The sequence below is a fragment of the Eschscholzia californica genome, unplaced genomic scaffold (assembly GCF_041429995.1).
Source record: "Eschscholzia californica isolate CP2 unplaced genomic scaffold, dmEscCali1.0.p SCAF_1, whole genome shotgun sequence".
NCBI lineage: Eukaryota > Viridiplantae > Streptophyta > Magnoliopsida > Ranunculales > Papaveraceae > Eschscholzia > Eschscholzia californica.
Genome location: NW_028238198.1, coordinates 65,283,976 through 65,308,877, shown reverse-complemented (window position 1 = coordinate 65,308,877; position 24,902 = coordinate 65,283,976). Strand labels below are relative to the sequence as shown.

The following is a 24,902-nucleotide window of genomic DNA, read 5'->3' as shown; positions in this document are numbered from 1 at the left end:
TCTTTTGTTTATTCAGGTTGTCTAAATGCGTGAAAATTTTCCGTTTAATTTATGTTTGACCACGACACGAGAAGATGAAGGTCTCGGAGTTGGCAAAAGTTGGTAGGAAACAGCATGTTATAAGTATAGAAAAGGGTAGTTACTATTACATCTTCATCTTCTCATTCACAAAACGAAACTAAAGAAACATCGTGACATTCAGGTCGAACGAGAAAGAAGTATCGCACCAACAAATGGTGGAAGGGTTCAGCTATTAGACTTGGTATTGTTCTGGGTCTGAAATTCGGTGGAAATGGTTCTTGTCCAAATCTACCTTGGGTTTGTACTACTGACCCTCGACCTTATGGTAAGACTGTTATGTTGTTTCTTATATGTATGACAACAATCAAATACAAATCGTCTGTGCTTGCCACAGATCTCACGTGTCTTCCGAGGAGTTCGTTCAGCATGCAGCTTCATACCAGCGACACCAGCCTGACCCGACCCGGTATAGGTCCTACTATCATCATTGAATAGCTGACCTGAAGTATCAGGTAAGAGTCGATATTTACTCCGTTTTAAGCTTCATCTCGTGTTTCTTCTCGATACTCATAAAATGTTTAGTTGTATAGTAAACTTACCAACTTAGACTTCTATTACGAAATAATAAAAACTCGTCAAAATTTGTAATTGGGATATTGAGTGAAGAATAGGAATTTGTGTACTTGAATTCGGATCATGAGAGTAAGAATGATCAAAATGAACTAATACTGTTTAAAGAACATTCAAGAGGCATATTTCCATGAAATCTTGTATAGTCTGTGCAGTAATTGTAAACCCTAAAGTTCTCTCTGATCCATTTCAGCTGACCTTCTTGAGCATAATTTAGTTGTCTGTGCATAGGAGATGCCCACCAATTTGCGGTTGTATTAGCAGAACACTGAGTAATACTGGTTGGTCCGGTCCACTGACAAGCTCTTGCCTGAAGACCCTTGAACTTAGCCATGAAAGGTGCACTATTCCAATCAATCTTCACTTTACCACCTCTAGTTGCCCACTTTTCTCCATTCCATATACTTGAATACAAGTTCATTCCTTGATTGTCTGGATAAGGAATTCCATATTTCTTGTAGTTCTGGAAAACTCTGATAGGAATTTGATCGACAAACCACCTAGAAATCCGATAAGAATCAGAGGTTACTGACATGAGGCTGATTTATTTATTATGAAGATGATCTACTCGTAATTTAAATCATTCTAGCGATATGTCAATCAGGCATTGTCATACGTGCCTAAGCTAGCCTGGCTAGCCTCCTATGTCTATGTGTTTTGGGCTGGACAAACTTGAATATAGTTCGAGCAACTCCGTGTAATGGCAAGCCTAATCCAAGTATGGCATGATGATTTGTGTAAGGTGTCTTGTCGGGTCGGGTTAACTCATTATATAGCTTGTCAGTTACAAGCCTAACAAAAATCATATTATTCTGAAACTTGTAGAATTGTTAAATACTTACACGATTTGTGACGGGTTCCAGAATATGGTGTAGTTATGAAAATCATTGGTTGGATCAAACCATGGTAGAATTGTTCCTCTCTGTTTCCATTCCCATTAACATTGAGATTCGTGTGGATGACATACGGTTGTCCTGATCCATTACCTAAGGACTCGAAATCTATCTCATTATGACTTTCACCAGTGGAAGACATCTACAAAATTTATTTTGGAAAAGAGTTATCGACACGAAAAATTACAACAGCTGTACAACAAGATTTCTTATTTGCATAACTTACATAGTTTGCCATAACGACGCCAGGGGAGTTTCCAGGTACTAGTTTGATTAGCATTTCAATACTTCCAAATAGAAACTTTTTCCATGTCTGAGCACCTGAACCTTGAGAACAAGGGAATTGGATTAGTCAAACAACCATTATACTTATTCGAAAATTTAAGATATGATGAAGAACCAGTCTAAGAAAGATGAATAATGAGTACCGGAGGATTGATCGAGAACAAGGAGAAGTTGAACGGCGTTGATGGAGGCTTTCTGTTGACCCCATGTGAGATACATGCTATCAGAAATGTCACCATTAACCAGTAGAATCTCATCAAATCTAATCAAAGACAGGAGAACAAGAAGAAGAGAGAAGAGAATAGCTTCTAACTTCCTCATGACCATCCTCAATTCAAGAAAATAGTTGGAGGAGTTGTTGACTTATATATGTATAAGAAAATAGTTTTATAACGGTTTATGGTTGTCACTGTACCCATTGAGAAATGTGGAAAGATGTTTTCAACAAAAAAAAAAAAACTTTATGAACTTTGGACAAAACTCTCAAAAAAAAAAAAAAAAAAGGTGATAATTGTTGGAATGTGGAAAGATGTTTTAAATTAGGAAAATTTGGACAAAACTCTCAAAAAAAAACTTTATGAACTTTGGTTAAAAAGGATCAGTCAATTTTTCTTAATCTTCAACTCCTTAAATATTTTTCCACCACCCTTTGGTGCAGCGGTTGGACACCCCTCTTAGGCCCATGAGGTCGTGGGATCGAATCTCGGTAAAAGCAGTTTGCTATTAAGATTTATCCCATGTAATTTAAGAAATAATACAATAAATTTGTCGGGCATTAGGCCTCTTTCATTCTGGTTTAAATTAAGCGGTTATCGTGCTCATCACATATTCATGATCTATCAATGCATTGTAACGACTAATATAGATCGTAGTCGATTTCTAAAAAAAAAGAACTCCTTGAATATTTTTTTTTTAATTTGCAACACCTTACGACAACTTTGCAATGTCTTGCAACAACTTTGCAGCGCCTTCGACAATTTTGCAGCGTATTGCGACAGTTTTGTAACACCTTGCCACAACTTTACAATTGCTTTACAATAGTTTTGGAGCGCCTTGCAACACCTTACAACAGCTTTGTAACACCTTTGTGAAAAATATTGGGTTTTTAACCAAACAAGATACAAATATTTGCAGTTTCAACAAAAAAATACAAAATTTGATTTTTTAACAAAAAAATTAACTTGTCTTTTTAACTAAAAAAGTTTAAAGTTGCTAGAGGGTTACCCAGCTGAGGTAAAAGTTGGTAAGCTTTGACCAAATCAAGGAGTCAACCCATTAACCGAAACATACACTTTTGGGAGGCGGCATGACTATCCTAGATGCTGGGAGGGCTAATCTGACTTAGAAACAACTTGTAAGAAGCAGTTGAGTCATCCCTCACAAGAGCCATGCATTGAGTCTTCGCACAATAAGGGAAATCTACTAAAATCAAGTTGGCACCTTGAGTCCCATACTGCCTCGAGGAACGAAAAGGTGGATCTGAGTCATGCTCAACAAATTGAGCCCTGATATGGTCTGAAACTCGAACTAGGAGGTCGATATAAGTTTCTTAAGCGTCTAAAGCCTTTCCCTCACTCTAAATTAAACCAAGTTAGCCTTGGTTAAGGCTTTGCTCTGAGTCTTAGCTATAGTAAGGAAGGTCCAAGGAAATTATCTCGGCACCTTAAGCATGTCTTGCGGAATGACACAAAAGGTGACGAGTCGCGATTTACCCACCCTAAGCCCTGACCTGATATGAGGTTTAGAAAAGAGATAGAACGATCAACTAAGCACACTTGACACGAGCTCCAACGGAAGTTAGGACAGAGCTAGGTGATGTGAAAGGCTATAACATGTCAAAAACCAACTTGATAACAATCCGCAAATATCCAACGAGGATCTATCAAATCCGGAAGATATGGAATCGTGGAAAGTTATCATTTTGATGGTCATCAAAGGGCGGTTTCATCTAAGTCGGTGCGTGATCAGCGCATCATCTCAACAACTCATCATAGTTGGACAAGGGAGCCTATATATACATACCCGGTTCACCCTGATAAAAAACCGAAGGTTCAACTTCTAATATGAGTTTACTTAATAAAGGGGGAGCCCCGATTTAACTCACTTTGAATTCATTTCCTTAAACTACAAAAACAGATTTAACTCTGACTTTGAATTCATTTCCTTAAACTACAAAAACACTCTACTGAATTGAGCCCACGAATGGTTTTTGAGTTTTTATAGGCTCCATTTCATCAATTACATAGAAAGATTTATCATCTGATGGTAGATCTTCATCATCAAGATGATAATTGAGAAAACCACTATTCGACATCATAAAACCCAATTTTGTAATTTGTTGTAAGGAAGAAGTGAGAAAGAAATATTTTGTAGCAAAAGAGTTTAGTCATCTTTTGCCTCCGTAATCTCTTGTCACTTTTTAGTTTATTTTGTCAATTCATTATTATCATCTCGAACTAGTAACAATAACTAGTATTAGTTATAGATAGTTAATTAGTTTTAAGTTAGTTTGTTTACTTAAGACTTGTTTATGAAGTTCAATACTTAATGTTTAATATTTTTTCATGGCACGAGTAATGTTTAATGTTTACAAGTAATTTTTGCATTACTTGTAAACAAAAATTACAAGCTAACATTATCGCAGAAAGGATTCAATTTTTTTTCCGTACTAGACCTCTAAATTCTCAGTCACAACACAATAAACAAGTGAAACAAAAACGTAGGAATTGTTATCGAAACCAGAAACAGTGAGAAGGTAGAAAAAACGCCCATTACAGAGAATGAGACTGTCACTTTAACTAGGAAGTTTCTAATTTAACACACTGTTATAAAGGGGTGCGTGTATTTCAAGTTTCAACAGCCACAACACATTGAGTTGCTAAATATTTGGAAACTTCTCATCAGTAGACATCAGTAGAAAAGATCTTTCCAAAAATTAGAAACTCTTATTCATCAGTAATTCCCTAAATTAGAAACTGGGTTTGCCAACAACTATATATAATTAATTGCATCTGAAGTTCTCTTTTACAAATTACTACAAGAATTCTTAGCAGATATCATCAATCTGGTTAGCACAGAGAGAGAGAGAGAGAGAGAAACAGTTAGAAGTTAGACAGAGAGAAGAAACCAAGTTGTTCCATCATGGTTGATCAAAGTGAATATTTAGTTGCAATGGAGATTGCTAGACTGAGTGCCAAACTTTTTCGATACTCAGACCCATCATGCCCAAGTGAAGAAGAAGAAGAAGTTATGTTGTCTTATGTAGATCGAATTCTGAATTTAAAGGCCAAGATAAGATTGTTAGAGGATAAATTAATATATTCTCCTGAGGGTAGAATTAGTTCAGAGACTATAATAATTATTCATGCTGAGTTTCATAGATTGTTAACTGAAAACCCGAATTCTAATCATGGGTTTGAAAGATTACTTAGAAAGGTATTGATTTTGGATAGTGGGGAGATTTGTTCAGTTTGTTTAGATGAATTGAAAGTTGAAGAAGAAGAAGCTGGGGTTACTGAGTGTTCTCATATGTTTCATATCAATTGTATATCTAAGTGGATGATGAGCAAGAAACTAACTTGCCCACTTTGTAGACATGATATGAGAATCAAGATGGTCAAGAATCAAGCTAAGCGAAGAAGATTAAACAACTCTAACAACTAATCGTATTTGTTCGGTTGCCCGTTTGAAAACCTTGAGAGCCGCTGGGGTTTATGGTTGGACTTACAAAGAAGAGTTTCATGGAACGCAATAGGTACACTGGAAGTTAGGAAGAATAGAAATTGCTATGAAGAAACAGAAGAATGTAGTTCGGATTTTTTTTGTTTGATGTATTAGACTTTCGCTAAAAAATTTCGATTAATTTGAAGGTTAAAAAGCTCTTTAAGTTTGATTGTTTCTGATTTTCAAATGCTTTAGAACGAAAGTTTACTTGTTTAAATGAGTGAAATCTTAGGTTTACTGTGTATTCGGGTATACCTTTTTTTGTTCGTATGTACCAACTTACTCTGAAATTGAACAGAAATTTTTTTTGTTTCAAGTACATGTAAAAATGAACTAAATTATCCAGTCAAGTTTCTATAACAGTCTCGTGTGGTCATTTAGAGCGACTCCAACCCCAGTTTGTTTTAGCCCTAAAAAACAAACTTGTTCCACTTTGAATTGCATCCTCATGAAGTTTTACTTTTTCTGACGTATAAGAACTTCGGTTTATTTCAATTTTGTAGTTTAAAAAACACAACCATATGTTCGTTCAACTTTTACCATTATTATATAAACGGCTCCGAATTCCCTCTGATTACGAGGAGTTTCAACTGTTGATTTCCACAAGTCGGGCATGATTCATATTTCTTCCCATCAAGGGGTATCAACCAAGTCGCGCATGACTCATATTTCTTCTCCATCAACGGGTTGATAGGTCATCTCTGTCACGAGGATAGAAAGGAAGAAGCTTTGGGAAAAAGCAGTGGCGCTTGGGAAGCCTAGTGCGGTGTAACCAGATATTATTTTAATCGCGGTAGTAAGGCAATTTTATCGTCTGAAAATTTTCAGAACATCCAACCTGATTATTCCATAACACGACACTTCTGTATAAATATATTGGAATATTGCAAAAGCTTCATAGTTCCAACAGACAGTCATACTAAAGGCTAACTTGATCATCAGCAGAATGTATGATAAGTTATGCAACCTTGGCGGACGAATCTTCTAAAAGTTTCGATTGGAAGTTTTTTCTTAGAAACTTTGACATCTCTGTGCTCGCTGATCTCCCTCGTTCGAGGCAGTTAAGGTAGTCATCCACTAAAACAAGAAAAAAGTAAACTCAGTGTATAAAACTTAAGTTAATGTACAAATAGGCCAGTTAATAAGAAATGTATCGTCTTCTTTCAATTAGAAAATCATTCTGAAATGAAAATGCGAGGTTTTTGGGTGGGCTCACTCTCGATTCAAGTTTCTCGAAATTGGTAGAATTTGTAGTTAACATCATTGTGAGATATTGGTAAATGAGATGATCCCACAAGGTCATATAGGAGGATATGCCATTTATAGATATAATTAACATCATTGTGAGATATTGGTAAATGAGATGATCCCAAAAGGTCATATAGGAGGATATGCCATTTATAGATATAATAAGACGGAAAACATGAAATTGTGAAATTGGAAAATATGTAATTGTAAGTTAGATATTGGTATTCGAAAACTAAGGTACGATTCGCTATACCTGCCATTGCACCACGGCTAACAGAAGTGATGATTCCATCTTCCATCGGTTCACCTTCTGCCCGTAAAGATTCTTGAGGAAGGACTGAATGAACTGAGTTGGGAAAGACTAAATAGGTGAAGGCTTGCAGGTTCTGTAATTTTATAGAAACAAGCCCATTTGAGTATTTTAAACAAAAGGCAAGCAACAAATAACCTAAGAAACTTCATATTAGGAAGGAGGACGGTGTCTCAATCTACGTAGTTTAGGAATTATGGGCATAAATAGGTTTTCGACAGTTTTAAGTGAAGAGCTGCAATCTAAATATTTATGAAGCCAACACGACTGCTAAATGGCGGTGCCCGAGATTTTGGATGGAGAAACTATAACAAAGATGGAGACAAACTTTTTCATCTACTATAGGTTAACAAGGATGATCGTTATTAACGTATGGTGTAGGAATTATATTGGAATGCTGCAAAATAAGGATATGAGAAAATCATGAATACACCGAGATAAGAAAACCGACCTGCTCTTCGAACTTGGTGGGGTCGAGAATCACAGACCCATTTTCTGAAAGACCACAACAAATAGAGACTGCAAAGAAACCAGTAAACAGTGAATAGATTTGAGAACGTATGAAAAGAATGGAAAACACCATGAGACTAACCAGCGAGATGTTTTAGAGGAATCCCAGCATCTACAAGTGCAGCACAGGCTGCATTTACAGCACAAGGGAAAAGCTAGAAAAAATTATGTCAAGGAAGTCGTCGCGATCCTTCTCTCAGAATGAATTCGTATAAAAGATGATCTTAGAACTATAAAACTGGAAGGTATTATATATTTATATGAAAATATTAGTTATGTGAGCCAAGGAATGAAATTTTGGTAGACATGGAAATGAATATATCTCGAAATTTATTTCCTTGACAAGGCATTTTAAGAAAAACTTATGGTGTGTTTGGATGGCGGAATCATGAATCCGCGGATTCATGAGTCCTTGGGATTCATGATTCCACAGATTCATGAATCCAAGTAATATTTTTTGGCTTGTTTGACAACTAAGAATCCTATGATTTATTATTATTTGAGTATTTTTAAACGTCTTTAGAAAAAATATGATTTTTCAAAAAAACAATGATTTTGAAAAAAAAAATAATGATTTTGTAGAAGGAAATATTTTTTTGTTGATTTTAAGTTTGAAATTTAGGTTCATTAATCCAAAATCCTAGCAAATCCTAGGGGGTAGGGTGGGATTTTGGTCCAATACAAATTTTGGAATTAGGAATCCTTAGGATTCAAGAGTCCTAGGATTCTTGGTAGCCAAACAGACCAAGGATTCATGATTCCTACCAAATTCCACTTTTGATAGGAATCCTACTTCGGAATCCTGCAACCAAACACACCATTAGTTAAATTTCAATTTCCACGGAAATATCAGTAGGCATGGAATATTTAATTACTTGATGTGAGCTATTGAGTACAATCAAGACTTCCCTACTGAGGTTATACTAAATTAATGTACTGTTTTAATTGGCAACATAAGAATGAAGGATACAGCGCCATCGTCATTAATAACCTGCATAAGAACAGAACTCGTTAGTTTTGAATGAGTGATATACAAAATCACTAATAAACTCCAATAAGGTATCATCAAAATTTATTATGGTGTATATCACAACCAAAATGGGAATATTTACCTGAAGTATAATTGAGGTCGTTGTATTTGGGTTGATGTTCAAATGACAGATACTTTGCAAGGTTTTCCGCAGTATCATCTCATACTCTTTTTCTTCTTGGCCTGCACAGGGTTGGAAAATGTCATGCACAAGCACAACTAAAGAATTAACGCAAAGTTATAAACAAATCTGATTATGTTGAGTGACAACGGTAGGAGATCACAAACAGCAGAGCCTACTCTTTGAAAGTTCCATAGTTTTTTAAGGTCAAAATTGACAAATTAGATTATAACAAAGGAACCATAACTCTAAGCAAAACCGTGCACAAGTATAGCAATTCACACACAGCAAAGATAGCTTGCAGATTGTATAAGAGCGGAAACAGAATATATGATTGTGTCCAAAACTATTATATAAAGCCAGGGTTTTGGGCTGATATTAGGAACTTACCAATCTGCCCAGTTTTGGGCTTCCAAATGACCTCTATCGAAGCTTTTTCAGGGTTTTCATTCTTTCTTATTCCCGCTTTTGGCCCGTAAACCGCAGCAAGAACAATAGTATCACCTAAAGCAATCAAAATCGATAAAAATTAACTCTAGAAAGCATCAAAAGAACAAAGTAAAACGCTGAACAAGATTAGAAGAAAATAAAGAATAACTTGTTACAGGGATTATGACCTTGAGACCAACGAGCCGAACCATGGGCACGATTAAGAAGGTTGCGAGAACAAGCTAGTGGCCTTAACTGGTTAGGTGTACGGCCATCCGCTCTATCAATCTTCATCTTCCTTCTCAAACTTCAACCTTCTTCAAATTTTGACAGGAGAAGTTCCAATTTACTGATATTCAAACTTGGGAGAAATGAGAAGTTTTGACCTAATCATCAAAATTTACATAACACGAAAACTATCATTTAGAACTCAAATTCTTTTTCCCTTCAATGATTAATTCAACTTTTCAAAAGTATTTAGAACTCCAATAGAACAAAAAAAATTAGCCCTAGATAAACGAACGGTCCCTAACGGAAGTAAAGCTTACTACTTCAAACACAAACCCATTTGAAAAGAATACCTAAAAAATAAGGGCTCACAATTACTTTTGCTAGATTCTCAAATGTGTTTCGAAATGAATGGAAAAACGAAGTCGATAATGGGTAATTTTTCAGGTATTTTCAGTGAAAACGATGAGTAAATCAGCTAAGGAAATGATGACGAAATACATAAAACAAAGTGAACACATTTTACGAGAAAGTATCACAAAATAAACAACAATCATCAATTAGAGTTTTGAATCGTGAGTTATCTCAATCATTTTCAGAAAATCTTAAATTCCCAAGAAAGAAATCAAATTCTGTATCAATTAGTCCAACTTCAATAAGATCTTCACCAAGTAAGAGTTACTGTCAATGGTGGAGCTTCACAATGCAATTCAAGGAGATATTTTCTCATAGAACAAATAGTAAACGGAATTACCCATTTCTAGTTAATTTAATTCATAAAGGAAGCAGTGAATTACATCAATCAGAAAAACCCTAACATATAATTATCAGAAGAAAAAAGAAGATTGAGTAGAATAAATAACTAAAGTGCATTTGGATGAACAGACTAGTCAAAGGAGAAAACTGTGTTAACTTTGAATGTATTAATTATCCTAACCTGATTGATTCGCCGGAGTGATTATCGTCTGAAGGATAAACGGAACCAGTCTAGTTTAGAGAGAAGCAAGTTGAATCAATTTGCCTGAAAGTTTCAAGCTAGTTAGGGTTTCTTCATTCGTTGTTCCCCGAGAAAAGAAAACGAAAGGGATTTTTGGCGGAAAAGTGTCGCCGCAAGGGTCCGTTTGGTAAGAGAATCTTCAATCAATAAAAATTATTTTTCCACCTCGATTTGAAATTTATTTTACCACTTCTCTCTCTCTCAGTTTCGGCGCAAAACACTTGTTTTTTTTTTTATGAAGTAAACATAGCATAACTAAAAGGTCAAATACAAAGTTTTAACGTACATCCATAACAAAAAATTACATTCCACATTCTTCTACCCCATTTAGCTATAGCGTCAGCCTGAGTGTTGCATTCCCGATTGACAAAAGTGAATATTGTACCGTCAAATTTATCCCTGAACTCTTTAACTTGTTGCATAATCTTTTTGGATTGCCAGTGGAGGCTAACATTTTGACCATTGATAAAGTGGATGAGAGCCTGGTTATCACTTTCAATATGTGCATAGTTAATATTCAATTCTAAAGCCCATTTGATGCTAAATAGTATGGCGATGTTTTCACATTCTTCCGCATTCTGACATCGTACTGAGTCTGCCGCTGCGATAATAAAAGATGATTTTTCATCTCTAATAATACAACCGATGCCGGCTGGTTCTGAGCTCTTGGAAAAGGAAGCGTCAACATTAATTTTTAGAAATGGTGTCGATGGAGGTCTCCATATTTTTTGCTTAGTTTTTTCCCTGCATACGTTAGATATAATAGATTCAATCTTAATAGGCATAATAGATGTGGTATATATCATTTCAATGATTTGTCTCGGATTTTGTTTTGTTTTGGTGAAGCAGTTTTCACATCTAGCTTTCCATATGAACCATATAATTTTGGCATATAGTAGGCCAAGTTCTTCATCTAGGTTTTTCCATTGGTGGATCCATTGAATTGTCGAGTCTATATGATCTGTTCTTACCTGAAAATGAAACCATATTGCTTTCGCGAAGGTGCAGTGCAGCATAACATGATCTAATGTTTCGTTTTCGATACAGTTAATACAAGAGAATTGGTTACCAATGTATTTACCTATATATTTTTTCCTTTACTGGTAGACCATTAGTACAACATTTCCACAGAAATAGTTTAACTCGTGGAATAGTATTCATATTCCATATAAAAAACCAGTCGGTTTGATCCTGCATAAGATTAGTACTTCTAATTCTCAAAAAATTATACATAGATTTAATTGGAAAATTATCTGATTTTGTAAGCGTCCATCTGGGAATATCCTCTTGATTGCTTTGGATATTGATGCTAAGTATAGAGTTACAGATAACTTTGTATCTTATTAGTATTTCAAGTATTATTATCTATAAGTTGCGAAACCCATTTTAGGTTTGACTCGTTATGATTCGTGAGAGGAGGAGGGTAATCCGGAATCCAGTAGTCCTGCCAAATATCAATATTGTCTCCTTTGTTGATGTCCCAGAAGATCAGGTTCTGCATATGGATAAACTGTTTATTTATGAATTTCCAAATCCAAGAGTGGTTAGCTTTGGGAGGAGTGGGTTTATGCGACTTAGGAAAATATTTTCCTTTAAGAATTTTAACCCAAACTGCATTAGGATTATTAATAATACGCCAGTTGATCTTGTTCAGGAAGGCCTGGTTGTCAAGAAGAGGAAGACGAATGCCCAGTCCTCCAAAGTGAAAACACTTGTTTGCTCTCTCTCTCTTACGATCGTAAAGATCAAGCGTCTCCATGTTTTCAGAATCGTCCTCGTACATATTTATTTCAAATTCGTGGTATAGAGAGAAAAATGGGTAAAGGAAAAAAATCAGTAGCGAAAGTTTGATTTTAGGGTTTTAGCAAGACATGATCGTTGCTTTTCGTAGGAAAAAAAGTTAGGCCTTAGAATTTAATTTGATGTCATTTCTCACCTCGTTGTTAAAAACATATTAGCCGCACTTTGTACCATTTAGTAACAAACTAATTTGGCAGGGTGGTATTAAGTGATTGCTAATGACAGATTTAGACCGTCTTTAATGAACTAACTTGGTCGATGATATTAATTTATTATTTACCGAAGGCTGCTCTGATAATAACTGCAATTGATTGACTGGCGAAGTATAGAGACTACTACCCTCCCCTTATTGAGACCTGGAAATAGACATAACAAGTTCTTATCATGCTCTCGCTTAAAGTAACGAAATGATAGCTACCTCATGAGAGAAAACAACCTATGTGGTACCTCACAGTGGAACTAGATTTCGGAGGGTGTCTCCTATGTTGAGAGCAAGGTTTGTATTTTACCGTGTTGAAATATACAATTTTTTAATTTATCATATATGCTCCCACTTAAGCAGAGATACAATTTTTTGTTGTGATATCAGCAACTTTCTTACATGACTGATTAATAAAAAAGAAACGGTGAAGATAAGAACCCCTCGCCTACAGTGCGTGTCGAGAGAAGGGAAGCCCTAGTTTTATTTTGAAAATAAAAAGAAAAAGGAGAAAGAAAAAGAGGAGATGATGTTGGTGGAGGTAAAGATGAAGAGAGGATTGATAAAGATGTAAGAATATGAATGTGAACTTACTACCAGAGAAAAATAATGTTCGCCAGAGGAAGTGGTGGTTGTCGGCCAAAGTGGATTGTCCAGGAGAAGAAAACAAAAAGGAGATATTCAGTTTTAGGCCTTGGAGTTGAGTGTCTCAAACAAAATTTACTTTTTTTTTTTTTTTTTGTTAAGAACAAACAAAATTTACTTGCACCCAATTCTTTTCTCCATCTAAAATATAGTTGCCCAGATATTGACAACAATTACTGTTTTTTTTTTCTTAGGTTCTATTTAGAGTTTGACTTCTTTCTATAAGAAATTTATATTATATATTTTTTTGAGAAATTGACTACGATCAACGTTAGTCGTTACAAGACATTAACACATCATGAAAATTTTATAAGCACGGTAACCGCCTAAGGTAAATCAATAATGAAAGAGGCCTAACGCCAATAACATGAAAGAGACCTAAAGTCCGACAAATTTATTACATTATTTATACCTTTAATAATCAAAGTTCAATAAACATAGATTCCGCCTCCTATGAAAATCGAACCTAGGAGTTAGAGTTTTGGAGTTTATGTCAACACTTTCAACCACTTGGGAAATCAAGTGATGACGGAATGTTATATTTTCTGACCATATAGTTGCATTGGCTGTTATTAGAAAAGGACAATAAAAAGAGGCCAACTAACAAGATTGGGGATGTAGCTCAAATGGTAGAGCGCTCGCTTTGCCTCTCCATGTTTTTCTTTCTTTTTCTCTCTCTATTATTTATATATAAAAAACCAGAAGCAGTTTTTAGCTTATCTCTTCTTTCTTTCCCCCTTCTCTTTTGCCTCTCTTTTTATACTGGGAGAAGTAGGAGGAAACAGCAAGCAGGACCATAAAAAGAGCTTTAATATGATCATCTCTCTTCCGGTGACTTTCACCACCACTCCGGTATCATCTCAGTCTTTTAAAAGTAGTAGAAGAAGAAGCAACCCAAAGTTAATGCAGCCAAGAAACACAACCAAGTCGATAGAAATCATCTCAAAACTAAAACCCCACAAAAATAACAACACTGGCGTTAATGGCTTCGGTGGAGGAAGAAAAGAACCATCTTGGGGTTGCGTTCAAGGTTGTGGAGCTTGTTGCAAGCTTGATAAAGGCCCTTCTTTTGCTACTCCTGAAGAAATCTTCCAAAACCCTTCTGACATTCAGGTCTCTCTCTCTCTAGAATATTATTAGATGATTTGGGTATTTGGGTACCCAGAATTCATCATATTTTAGTCTTTTAAGTGATTTTTCAGTTGAATTGCTGCTCAATTTGTGTAAGACTTTATAAAAAACAATCTTACCCAAATTCTCATAAAGTAGAAGAGCAAGTTAATTTCTGTATTCAATGAAGAATACCACCATTTGAGCAAGTTCGTTTTCTTTCAAGTGAAAAATGGATTTCACATAACAATTTGACTTGAAGAACACTCAGCCCCTCTATCTTCTTCATTGACATAATCTAGTTTCATGAATTTGCAGCTTTATAAGAGTTTGATAGGTTCAGATGGATGGTGTAAACACTACGAGAAAACAACGCGAACTTGCTCTATTTACTCTGGTGAGTCTTTAATGTAGTTAGTTCAACTACAATTTGAATTCAGTAGCTAGCATCATTCATATCGAAAATGTGTCTTGAATATGGGTTAGTTTCAAACTTGAAGTAAAACCCGAAAATCGTTTTTAGGCTAGTTCTATAAAGGCGGTTAACAATGTATGTGGTGAAATTTTGTTTTTCGTCTAAGAGGTAAAAAGGAGGTGATAGTTTAGGGTTTTAGGAAGAAGCTCTAATGAAATATTTGTAATCTTGTTTTTCGTACATAGTGGAATCATTCATCTTGACATTTCGACCGCCCGTTGGGTTAGTTTTATGAAGGCAGTTATCAATGTATGTGGTAGAATCGTGTTTTTCATCTTGGGGGTGCAAAGGAGGCCCATAGTTTTAGGGTTGTCGAGAAGAAAATCTAGTCATTTGAGACTGTCTTTGGGCTAGTTCTATAAAGGCGGTTATCAATGTAATTGGAGGAATTCTGTGTTTTCGTCTTAGGGGTGAAAAAGAGGGGCATAGTTTTAGCATTGTCGAGAAGAAGCTCTTCTGAAACCGGTGTAATCTTGTTCTTCATATATGGTGGAATCATCTTGACATTTTCAATCATCTTTGGGCTAATTTTACAAGGGCGGTTAATTATCAATGTAAATGGTGGAATTATGTATTTCTGTCTTGGAGGCGTTAAGGAGGCGCATAGTTTTAGGGTTGTCAGATAGAACTCTTATGAAGTCTTTGCATTCTTGTTCCTTATACATAGGTGTGTCATATAGACATTGTCTCTTCATTGGTTTCTTACGAATTTTCATTTATTTGGTACACTTTCGAACCAATTGCTCCTTAGATCGTCCATATTTTTGCCGAGTAGAACCGGGTGTGTTCAAAGAATTATATGGTATTGACGAGAAGAGATTCAACAAGGACGCTTGCAGGTTAAATTCCTATATCTATTATCTTTCGCTCATTAGGGTTAGCTTGTTCTTGTCCTCTTATTTATCACTGGGAACCTTCTTCTTGTTGCAGTTGCTGTAGGGATACCATCAAAGCAATCTATGGTGCATCATCAAAAGAGTTGGATAATTTTAATCAACATGTAAGAAATTCAAACTGAAAGTTACAGATAATCTTCGATGACTTAATTCCACCATCTTTGTACTTTCTGTTTCGACTTTTGTATATGTTTAGTAGTTAGGTGTACTCTTTTATACGTAATAAAAAAATTTGTAGGTAACTACATCATTTCTGGTATAGTGTTTTGTTAGAACAAAAGCTAATGAAGAAAAACTGTAAAAGGGATTTTATACTGGACTAAAAAGCTATTTTAGAAGCAAAAAGAAAAAGAAGAAGAATGGGATAAAGGGTACAAGATCTTGATTCGTCATATAATAGGGCCAAGACCCAATTCATCTTCAAGTTCGTCATCGTCATCAAACAGCTTTAGAAACCGAGCTTGATCTTGTTGTCTTTTCTTCTTCTGCCAGTATCTGTACCCAGTGATTATTCCGAGAATAGATGCAGCTGAAACTAGGACAGTAATTACTATTACTAGAATCACATTCATCCCTTTCGACTTAAAAACTCCTGCAGGTAAATCATTTAAGTATGATTAAAACTTAATAGCATTTAGTGAACAAGAGTTGAATGAAGTAGAATTTAGACTAAATCGAGCTGGAAGATTCATGTACACAGTATGTTGATCAAATGACACTTACACCTTAAGTAGTTGGGGCGGATCTGCTCGGGATCTAATAGGTGTCCACTCCCGATCCCCATCTATTCGAGCCGAGTAACTCGGAAGAGTTCATAGGCCACTCTAATAACTCATTGAGACTTCAACATTCAGAGTTTGAAGTTTCATGCAAAAAACTAACTTAAAGGGTTCAGCACGGGATAGGCTTAAACCCTGATATTGATTCAGCCTACGAGTTATTTCGTGGGGATTGGCCGATCCCAACCACTTAGCTTACACATAGAGTTATATAACTTTTACTGTACTCGTGGGGATTGGCCGATCCCAACCACTTAGCTTACACATAGAGTTATATAACTTTTACCGTACTCGTGGGGATTGGCCGATCCCAACCACTTAGCTTACACATAGAGTTATATAACTTTTACCGTACGGAAATTTATTGAAGTAGCACATTATTGGATTATGAAGATTGATAATTAGGTAAACGAAAGAGAGACCACATTGTAAGCACAACCTAGACCACTACGACAAGTTATGATACAGATACACTTACCCATTCTAGCAACACATTGAGGGCACAAAAATGTTGCGTTAAATTCTTTGTCCTTAAAACGGGTGTAGTTTCCATCCGGTGTCGAAAAATCTGAAGGACAGAACTCCCATGCATCAAATATATCATCTGTTTCAATTGTATCTTCCTCATATAACCCACATCGTTTGCATTTCTTATCTAGCTCTGTCAGAGGCTGCAAACATAAAACGTTTTCCACTTTATAGTTAGCTTCCTCACCAAATGAATAAATACCGACAAACCAACAATATACCATAAAGCAATAAACTAGTAATCAAGAAAATGGGTATCGGTTTATAGTAACAGAGAAACTGAATTTTGTGCATTTGGAACTTCTTATCGATGATTCAAGAATTGGGTATCGATCTAGTTAGGAGATCGTATCATATCGAACTAGTTAAAAGTAATTATCAGAAATCAACAAACCTGCCAAGATTCATCTTCTCTGAAAGTATATAAGAAATGAGCTTTCTTGACATCAGGCAAAATTGTCTTGTTTTCGTCTTGACATCGAAAATAAACAGTTGGTTTGTTATTTATCCATTCATGGGTTTTAAAAATTTGAATAGATTCAAGTGTAACTACTCCAGATGATAAAATTCCTCCTGAAATAGAGATTAATCATTAAAAATTCATATACTCGAGTTCGAAGATGATAATCTTAATAAATATAGATCATGATCATTAATTTTTCTTCTCTGAAACGAAAAATTTCCTATTTTTATTGATTTTCTAGTGAGTAAAAGTTTCACCCAAGAATCAAACTGGTAAATAACATCAAAATCTTGATAACCCATTACCCAATAATCAATTGTTCAAGAACAACAAATCAAGATCAAAAGGGAGACCCTAATTACTAATGAGTTAAGGAAGTCTTTGATATAATTAGAAGAAAAAAAATATGTATACCTGGCAGAAAGAAGACAAAAACAGAACAAAAGAAACCAAAATCAAACGCTTTCGGATTCGATTTTGGGGATCGAATCATCATGATCTCTGCTTCGAAGACTGATTTAGGTTTTTCATTCAATTAGATCTTCAAAAGGAAAGAGAGAAAAGATGAATTCTGATATTGAAATGTGAAGCAATCAGAGAAGGTGCGTTATACGCACTACTACTATATTGGCTGGGGAATAATAATACAAGGAAGGAAAAGTTAGTTGATAGCTTCTTCCTCTTTCAAGTTTCCTAATCATAGTTCACCGAATATAACTTTTTAACGACCTAACTATATAAACTAGTCAAGAGGGTTGGATGTTTCCACCCAATTCTTCTAAATTATCAACGTTGGGACTTGGGTCGATCGAGTAGTTAAAAGTATTTCGGAGCTATCAACCTTGGGTCGAGTGTTGCAGAGCTATCAACCTATCATCGATCGAGTAGTTAAGAGTACTCGAAGCTATCAACCTTAGGTCGAGTGTTTCAGAGCTATCAACCTTAGGTCGAGTGTTTCAGAGCTATCAACCTATCATCGGTCGAGTAGTTAAGAGTACTTCGTAGCTATCAACCTTAGGTCGAGTATTTCAGAGCTATCTACCTATCAACGGTAGGTTGGTCAAGCAAGTAGTTTAGGGGAGGAACTCCATGTTTTTCTTTTAACTTAGAGGTCAATAGTTCAAATCACTCTGAACGTGTATCTCTTCTATGTTTATGCTTGAAAGGTCCTCGTGATGCAGGGAGATTTTCATGAGATATTCTAAGGATCTTGGTTTTAAAGTTTCTAAGTGATAAGCTTCCCATGAAACTGAATAGTTGTTAGTCAAACTTTAGGTGATTGTAGATTTGTAATATTGCTCTTAATTAGAGGAGAAACTAAGTCTATAAAGTTGGTTAGTTATGGAACATTATTTAGTTAATAAAACCCAAGTTAATGGCATCTTAGTCCGTGAATTAAACGGAGAGTTTCCTCGCTCGTGACTCAGATACTAATAGCCCCAGAAAAACACGAGTCTGTTTAGTTCACAAAAACACAAGTTTGGATTTACAGTTATTACAGTCATCTTCGGTATATTTCATACTTACAACAAAAACTTTACACTATAGATAACCTCTTCTTTCACTTGATCGATGTTATCTATTCTGAAATGAAAACGCTGGTTTCTAACTGATAAGCTTTGGTAAAGAAAGCAGACCAACATAGATAACTTGAAGTAATACTGCTAACAGTGGAAGCTCCAATTAGCATATTCATTACTATTATCTGCAACTGAATTGCTTCTATAGGCGATGCTCCTCCCATTATGAGCCCTGTCATAGCTCCTGGCAGTGATATTAGTCCTACTGTCTTTGCATTATCTAAAACGGGGGATAGCGCAAGAATCAAAGATCGTTTCACTTGTTGAAGGGTTGCTTGACGCGGGGTTGCCCCAAGTGCCAACGCTGTCTCTACCTACAAAAAGTGATAGAACACAAAAACATTCAGTTGAACACCAACTTCCCTTTTTCCACGTGGGACTATTCTCACGTTTCCCCTCCTCACATGTGGCGTGCATCGAGTCTAACACAGGTTTTCTTGTTGGGTGATGTGGATGGAGCATTGTGGTTTAGTCATCATTTGAATCTGTTTTTGCTGTTCCTATTCTGTATCATTTTATTGTCGAGAGCTTGAGGTCTGAACAACCCAATACACAATGGCCCAACAATTTTGGCAGGCTTGGGCGGGCAATGGGCACTCCAGAAATGCAAAGTGCCCGCCCGAGGCCACCTGATAGCCATAAGCCGAAGAATGAAATATCCCTCCCAGCCCGGCCAAACGAAGTAGATGCGCGTGGGTACCCAACCCGATCCCATCCTTATCTGGGCCTATGAGTGTTTAATGCTTGTTTAAGAATAACGTACCAGGGCTTTTTGAGTTTTGAGATCATCTCGAAGTCTTTTCATGGTAACTCCAGTTACTGTCATTGCGTTACCAACCATCATACCTGCCACAGGAATGATATATCGTGGGGTAAAAGGGAAAACATTCAAAATGACAAGCAAGAACATAGTTATCGCGGTTCCAATTAGGATCGATAATCCAGCTACATATTTCCCACGTGGAACATGTTTTGCTCGTTGACCTGCTGTATAACCAGCAACAGTAACCTGTAGGGATAATAAAATCAAGTCACTAAGTTCAACATTGAAATGCAATAGGCGGTTTCTATAATCAAAGTATTCAATAGAACAAGATGAATTCAATTCAGCAAGATATGGAATTTCGATGGTGTGAAATGGAAGTTTCATGTGGTAGGCACTTCGACAACATTGCATAGGAAGTTTCATGTGGTAGGCACTTAGAGAGAAGCCTGAGGTGGTCTAGGGCAAGCCGTTTCCCGGAAAAAAAACCTTGTACCACGTGGAATTAGGCTAGTGGGCCTGGTTGGTGCGTAGATGAAGGACAATATGACTGGTATTGAGACAGGTTTTACATCCTGCAATCATATATATTCATTTTCTAACCAGTCTCAACTTGCTTTACTAAGGCTTAGACCCAATATCGCACGTAATTTTACTTGGTTCTTGCCTATCCTAAGTATCGACAGGACAGATGCACCGGTATAAACAGGACGAGCCCTAAAGAAAATCGAGATTGAACTCATTCGAGTTACTCCACTTGCAATAAATTATTTGTATTGAACAATATCTTTGATCAAATCTAACAAAAGCATAACTTGTTCGGGTTACTCGCAATTTACATACAGATAAATGGGTTAATAGTTTCTCAACTCGATTTTGTATTGATTTCAAGAGCACTCAAATATGAAACTAGGGCAGTTCATCTTCGATGTGTTCTTCATGACTTGATTATAATGTTAGTAGATGTTTCAAAGACATCTCCATTGCCCTAGATTTCAAGCTACACAAAAATGTCATATTGAATTGTTTATTGATTATTGCTGATGCATAATTGAATGGTCCCTTGGTTAAACACTAACAATTTCAATAATAAAACCCTAATCAATAGGTTCTGTATATACATCACAGATTTACAGTAGCCCTAATTTCTCCTAAAGCTCCATTTTTAACTCATTCTGTCCAAAGAAATAATCAATTAAAAACCCTAAAGAGAAGAAAATTGAGAGAGAGAGAGAGAGAACAAACCATGAACAAGTAAGCAAGAACGATCCAGGCAGCATTCTTCTGAGTAAAAATGAACTGCAAAACGAATCCAATGACAGATAATTGAAGAAAAGCTCTAGCAATTGAATAAATCATTTCTTTTTCAAGTCCAAGATTTTGAACAAAAGATAAAAGCACAGCCATTAAAACAACCACAGTAGCTAATAGTGGTTTCACCATTCCTTTCAAGAATTCAACATATACAGGATCCATTTTTAGAGGTTTTTTTTTCAATTTCCTTCTTTCAAAACCACCCACTAAGATTGATGATACTTTTTTAAGTAAACCAGATTGTTAGAAATTTGAAGAAGGCATTTTTGTTTGAGGTGAGGGAAACCACCCTCCCCCAGTTGAGTTTTCCCATGGAAAATCTTTTTTTTTATGGAGAGTGGACTTGGAGAAGGTCGTTATTGGACAAGTGGATTTTTGGATTCTTGGAGGTCGATTATTTTAGTAGATTTTTTGGTACTTTTGTTTTGGTAAGAAATATTTTTTTTTGGTACATAGGGTACTATGGTTTTTCTTCGGGAGACGACAATAGTATAACAACTGCGCCCTTTTGTATCCAGGGATCGATAGTCAGTGGAGCCATTTTTTGGCTCGAATCGACTCGTCAAACTAAGAAACGGAATGCGTTATTGCGCTCGTCTCGTCGAGCTCTTCATTTTAGAGCAAAGAATTACTCGAATCCGATTCGGATGAATGAGAAATTCGAGTTTAAAGTTTGGATGAAAAATCGGTTAAGTTAGGGTCTGAAACGTCAAACGGGACAAGTTAGATCAGGGGCCGTTTGAGCGAACCACGCGCATCCAAATCTGGACGGCTGGCGTTCAGTCCGCGCGGATTCCCCGAGATCTGACGGTAACGTGTTATGGTGAGCGGGACAGAGTTGGGACACTGCTAATAGCGTTGGATCGGATAGATCCAACGATCTGCGTCCCACCCGCGTCGGTAAAAGGGTGGGATAAGTCCAAGCTTTTAATCCAACCGTTGCTTCCTTCATCTGTTACGCACGGTTCCGGATTTGTCCATCACTATCTGTGGCTGGCGTTCTTTCCGAGATATTGACCCAGATCTGACGGTCTATAACCCAACCGACTATATAACTGTTTCAGACTTCGTTATAAGTCCTCAAAATGAAAAGATATGTCTCTTTAACCCAACAGACACATGAACCCATTCAATTCCTATATAAACAACCCAAAACCATTCCAATTCTCATTCAATTCATTCTCTTCTCTTCTCTTCTAACAATTAGATGTTCTGGTTTGCCTAGAATATCTGATTGGGAAGTAATTCTAGAGGTTCTGGTTTGCCTAGAATATCTAGAAAAAGGAAGAAAGAAGTTTTGAGTGAAGTGATAAACATAAAGCATCTAGTACATCAAATTCATTCTCTTCTTCTCTTCCCTTCTAACAATTAGAGGTTCTGGTTTGCCTAGAATATCTGATTGGGAAGTATTTTTAGAGGTTCTGGTTTGCCTAGAATATTTAGAACAAGGAAGAAAGAAGTTTCGAGTGAAGTTTAAATTTCCGAAGCGTCTAGAAGATCATCCGCATTAGTCCAAGAGCTCATAATACTTACAAAGGTTCGTCCGCTTTCAGAATATAGAAGTACCATCTTAAAACTCTGAAAGGAAAGTCGTTGTATCCCGAAGGCATACACCGTAACGTTTGGTACTGTTACGGGGGTGTAAAATGTCTTAAGGAAAGAGAATTTATTCTCGCCTCGACTACATTAACATCTATCTCGGTTAATCCGAAAGAAGGAATATTGATAAATTATTCTTTAATAGTCTATCTCTCTATAAGTTAGAGAAAGGAAAATCTGTCTAAATCAAGTCAAGACAGAGAGAAAACGACTTATCAATTGATAACCAGAGGAACAACATTTGGGACTTCCGAGACACAAAACAAGTGTCCAATTACTACACCAAGTAGTAGTGGACAGAAGACTAATAATCTTCTTCAAGGTTTTAGACAACAACACATGTTGTCACACTCTTCACAACATTTCGCCTTATCTAGACTTTTAACTTATTCCAAATTTTAATCTGAAAGGCTAAAAAAATCTATCTCATGTTATCTTTATGTTTTTCGGATATTTCTCCACAATATGATTTCTAATCTTGTTTGACGTGATTGAATCCATAAATTGGTAACTTCAATTTTTGTTGACATGATTGAATCCATAAAATGATAGTCACACCAACCATTGTTTTGTTTTTCTTGAAGGATTGGACTCAAATTGCTTCAAAACTTTAAAGTAAAAGAATATCAAAATGGCAAACTCTATAAGTTTAAGTCTTCAACTGCAAATAAGTAGATGTTTATTCCCTATGCTGACAGATTAGCATAATGAACTCGTACTAAGAATTGTAAGTCTGGTTGGATAATAGTTGCATCTTTCTTTTCCGATAATTATTTTTTTTTTTTGGAACTTTTCCGATAATTATTGTAATAGCACTCTTATATTAATTTAGTGATCCTTTCAAAAAAAAAAAATACAAATAAGCATGATTTAGGCTTATAAGTTTGAACAGGTTCCTTCATCCACTCTCAAATCGGCTGATGATTGTGGGCTACAATATATTTGCCCACTTCACTGGATAGGGCCCATGCTGGGGAATTTTATACACCCACATGTTTTTCTGCACACGAACCACTGGCCTCATTCGTAGTGTTATTAACACACCTCGATTTCTTCATTTAATTTTGGGCGATAACTCGACGACGGCCACGGATGTCTCTACAGTGATCCATAGTTCACTCAAAATTGAACCAACAACAACCATAAATCGAATTTCAAACCGTAAACGAAACCATAATAAACCATCAATGACGTCTGTTTAGAACCACTAAAACAAAAACATTTCAAACCCCAAATAAACTTTACAAAAAGCTACTAGATGTTCTTTAACCACTTAAAGACATATGAATTTGCATCATAGTTGAAAAGACATAAGGGTAGAACATGTCTATCAATTCCTACTTCCTACTCTCCAAGTTTTTTGTTTAATTCATGAACTGCCAAAATCAATTCAACTCTTTAGTTCTGTTAGAGTATAAGGATCGAGATGAATCGAGATCCGAAGATATCCAAAATCAACTGTCCAAGATATATGAAGATGAGACGGATCGACATCAAAAGATCTGACGATCAAGATGAGTCCAAGATATTGGGAGATATGAAAGATATCGAAGATATATTTAGGATATCTCTTGTAACTATTTAATAGTAATATTGAGTAGAGATTATATTGTTTCCTAGTTTAGTTAGGAGAAACTAGCTAGGAAACCCTAAAACCTATAAGTAAGAGATGGGTTCTAGGAGTTTAAGCATTCGATTACTAACCAATCAATGTAACGAATCTCCACAATTGTGGATAATAAAGTATGTAGCCGTTATGGCTTTCTCCGTGGATGTAGGTCGTGATCCTCCGACCGAACCACGTAAACTATTGTGTTACTTATTTCAGTTTATGTCTTCTAATCTACCAACTAACATGAACTTTCACATGGTATCAAGAGCAGGTTAGGCAATCCTGATCAAATTTTCGTAAATTCTCGATTTTTTTTATCGATTAAATTCATCAATCCTGTTTCATCAAATTCTTTTGCTTCCGCTATTTCCGACGATTTTCTTTCGTCGTGATTCTACCTTTCGGTCACTTCGTCGAGTTGTTGGACTCTTCTTGTGATTATTACTCTTCTTGAAGCCAAGAAAATTCTGTGAAAGAGAAGAGATTATTTGATGGACTATTGAAAAGTCTTATTTGAGTTCTCGTGCTTCAATCATCATGAGATATGAAGAACAAATCCCACGTGCATTGAAGGCTATTTCATCCGTGAGTTGCTGTTTTTTTAAAACAGAGCCTAGTTTATTTACTTGATTCTCTAGTAAGTATAGAAATCTCCTGGATGGGTTTACAAAAATCTCAATCTCTTTCTCTCTCTGCCCATTGACAATGGTGAAG

General features: G+C 36.0%; 4 protein-coding genes and 1 pseudogene across 7 annotated transcripts; 1 reads left to right on the top strand and 4 right to left on the bottom strand.

Annotated features, from left to right (window-relative positions):
* Positions 1-733: 733 nt before the first annotated feature.
* LOC147568311 (putative xyloglucan endotransglucosylase/hydrolase protein 26) lies at positions 734-2,152 on the bottom strand (annotated as a pseudogene). Its single transcript, XR_015234166.1, has 4 exons — positions 1,973-2,152; positions 1,771-1,871; positions 1,494-1,686; positions 734-1,151 (listed from the first exon to the last, which is right to left on the bottom strand). The product of XR_015234166.1 is annotated as a putative xyloglucan endotransglucosylase/hydrolase protein 26 (transcript).
* A 4,162-nt stretch (positions 2,153-6,314) lies between these two features.
* On the bottom strand, positions 6,315-12,228 carry LOC147568310 (exosome complex exonuclease RRP46 homolog). Of its 2 annotated transcripts, XM_086654771.1 has the most exons (10): positions 12,138-12,228; positions 10,366-10,645; positions 9,389-9,586; positions 9,162-9,275; positions 8,733-8,833; positions 8,591-8,611; positions 7,703-7,775; positions 7,562-7,629; positions 7,054-7,186; positions 6,315-6,629 (listed from the first exon to the last, which is right to left on the bottom strand). In XM_086654771.1, the coding sequence occupies exons 3-10, from the start codon at positions 9,492-9,494 to the stop codon at positions 6,511-6,513; spliced, it is 735 nt and encodes a 244-aa protein (XP_086510897.1). In that variant the 5' UTR covers positions 9,495-9,586; positions 10,366-10,645; positions 12,138-12,228; the 3' UTR covers positions 6,315-6,510. The 2 variants fall into 2 exon arrangements, with proteins under 2 accessions (XP_086510897.1, XP_086510898.1); XM_086654772.1 differs by lacking the exon at positions 12,138-12,228 and having other exon boundaries at positions 9,389-9,549; positions 10,366-10,613.
* A 1,532-nt stretch (positions 12,229-13,760) lies between these two features.
* LOC147568309 (zinc/iron-chelating domain protein) lies at positions 13,761-15,800 on the top strand. Its single transcript, XM_086654770.1, has 4 exons — positions 13,761-14,182; positions 14,498-14,576; positions 15,406-15,493; positions 15,585-15,800. Exons 1-4 carry the CDS (start codon positions 13,883-13,885, stop codon positions 15,670-15,672), a joined length of 555 nt encoding a protein of 184 aa, XP_086510896.1. The 5' UTR covers positions 13,761-13,882; the 3' UTR covers positions 15,673-15,800.
* Positions 15,742-18,029, bottom strand: LOC147568308 (uncharacterized). 2 transcript variants are annotated; one of them, XR_015231019.1, is made up of 4 exons: positions 17,735-17,964; positions 17,252-17,430; positions 16,674-17,000; positions 15,742-16,550 (listed from the first exon to the last, which is right to left on the bottom strand). XR_015231019.1 is itself a non-coding variant. In XM_086654769.1 (4 exons), exons 1-4 carry the CDS (start codon positions 17,814-17,816, stop codon positions 15,940-15,942), a joined length of 657 nt encoding a protein of 218 aa, XP_086510895.1. In that variant the 5' UTR covers positions 17,817-18,029; the 3' UTR covers positions 15,742-15,939. The 2 variants fall into 2 exon arrangements, 1 of the variants encoding a protein (XP_086510895.1); XM_086654769.1 differs by having other exon boundaries at positions 15,742-16,142; positions 16,808-17,000; positions 17,735-18,029.
* A 725-nt stretch (positions 18,030-18,754) lies between these two features.
* ALS3 (aluminum sensitive 3) lies at positions 18,755-21,454 on the bottom strand. The gene is made up of 3 exons (XM_086654768.1): positions 20,909-21,454; positions 19,664-19,909; positions 18,755-19,214 (listed from the first exon to the last, which is right to left on the bottom strand). Exons 1-3 carry the CDS (start codon positions 21,137-21,139, stop codon positions 18,900-18,902), a joined length of 792 nt encoding a protein of 263 aa, XP_086510894.1. The 5' UTR covers positions 21,140-21,454; the 3' UTR covers positions 18,755-18,899.
* Positions 21,455-24,902: the final 3,448 nt, after the last annotated feature.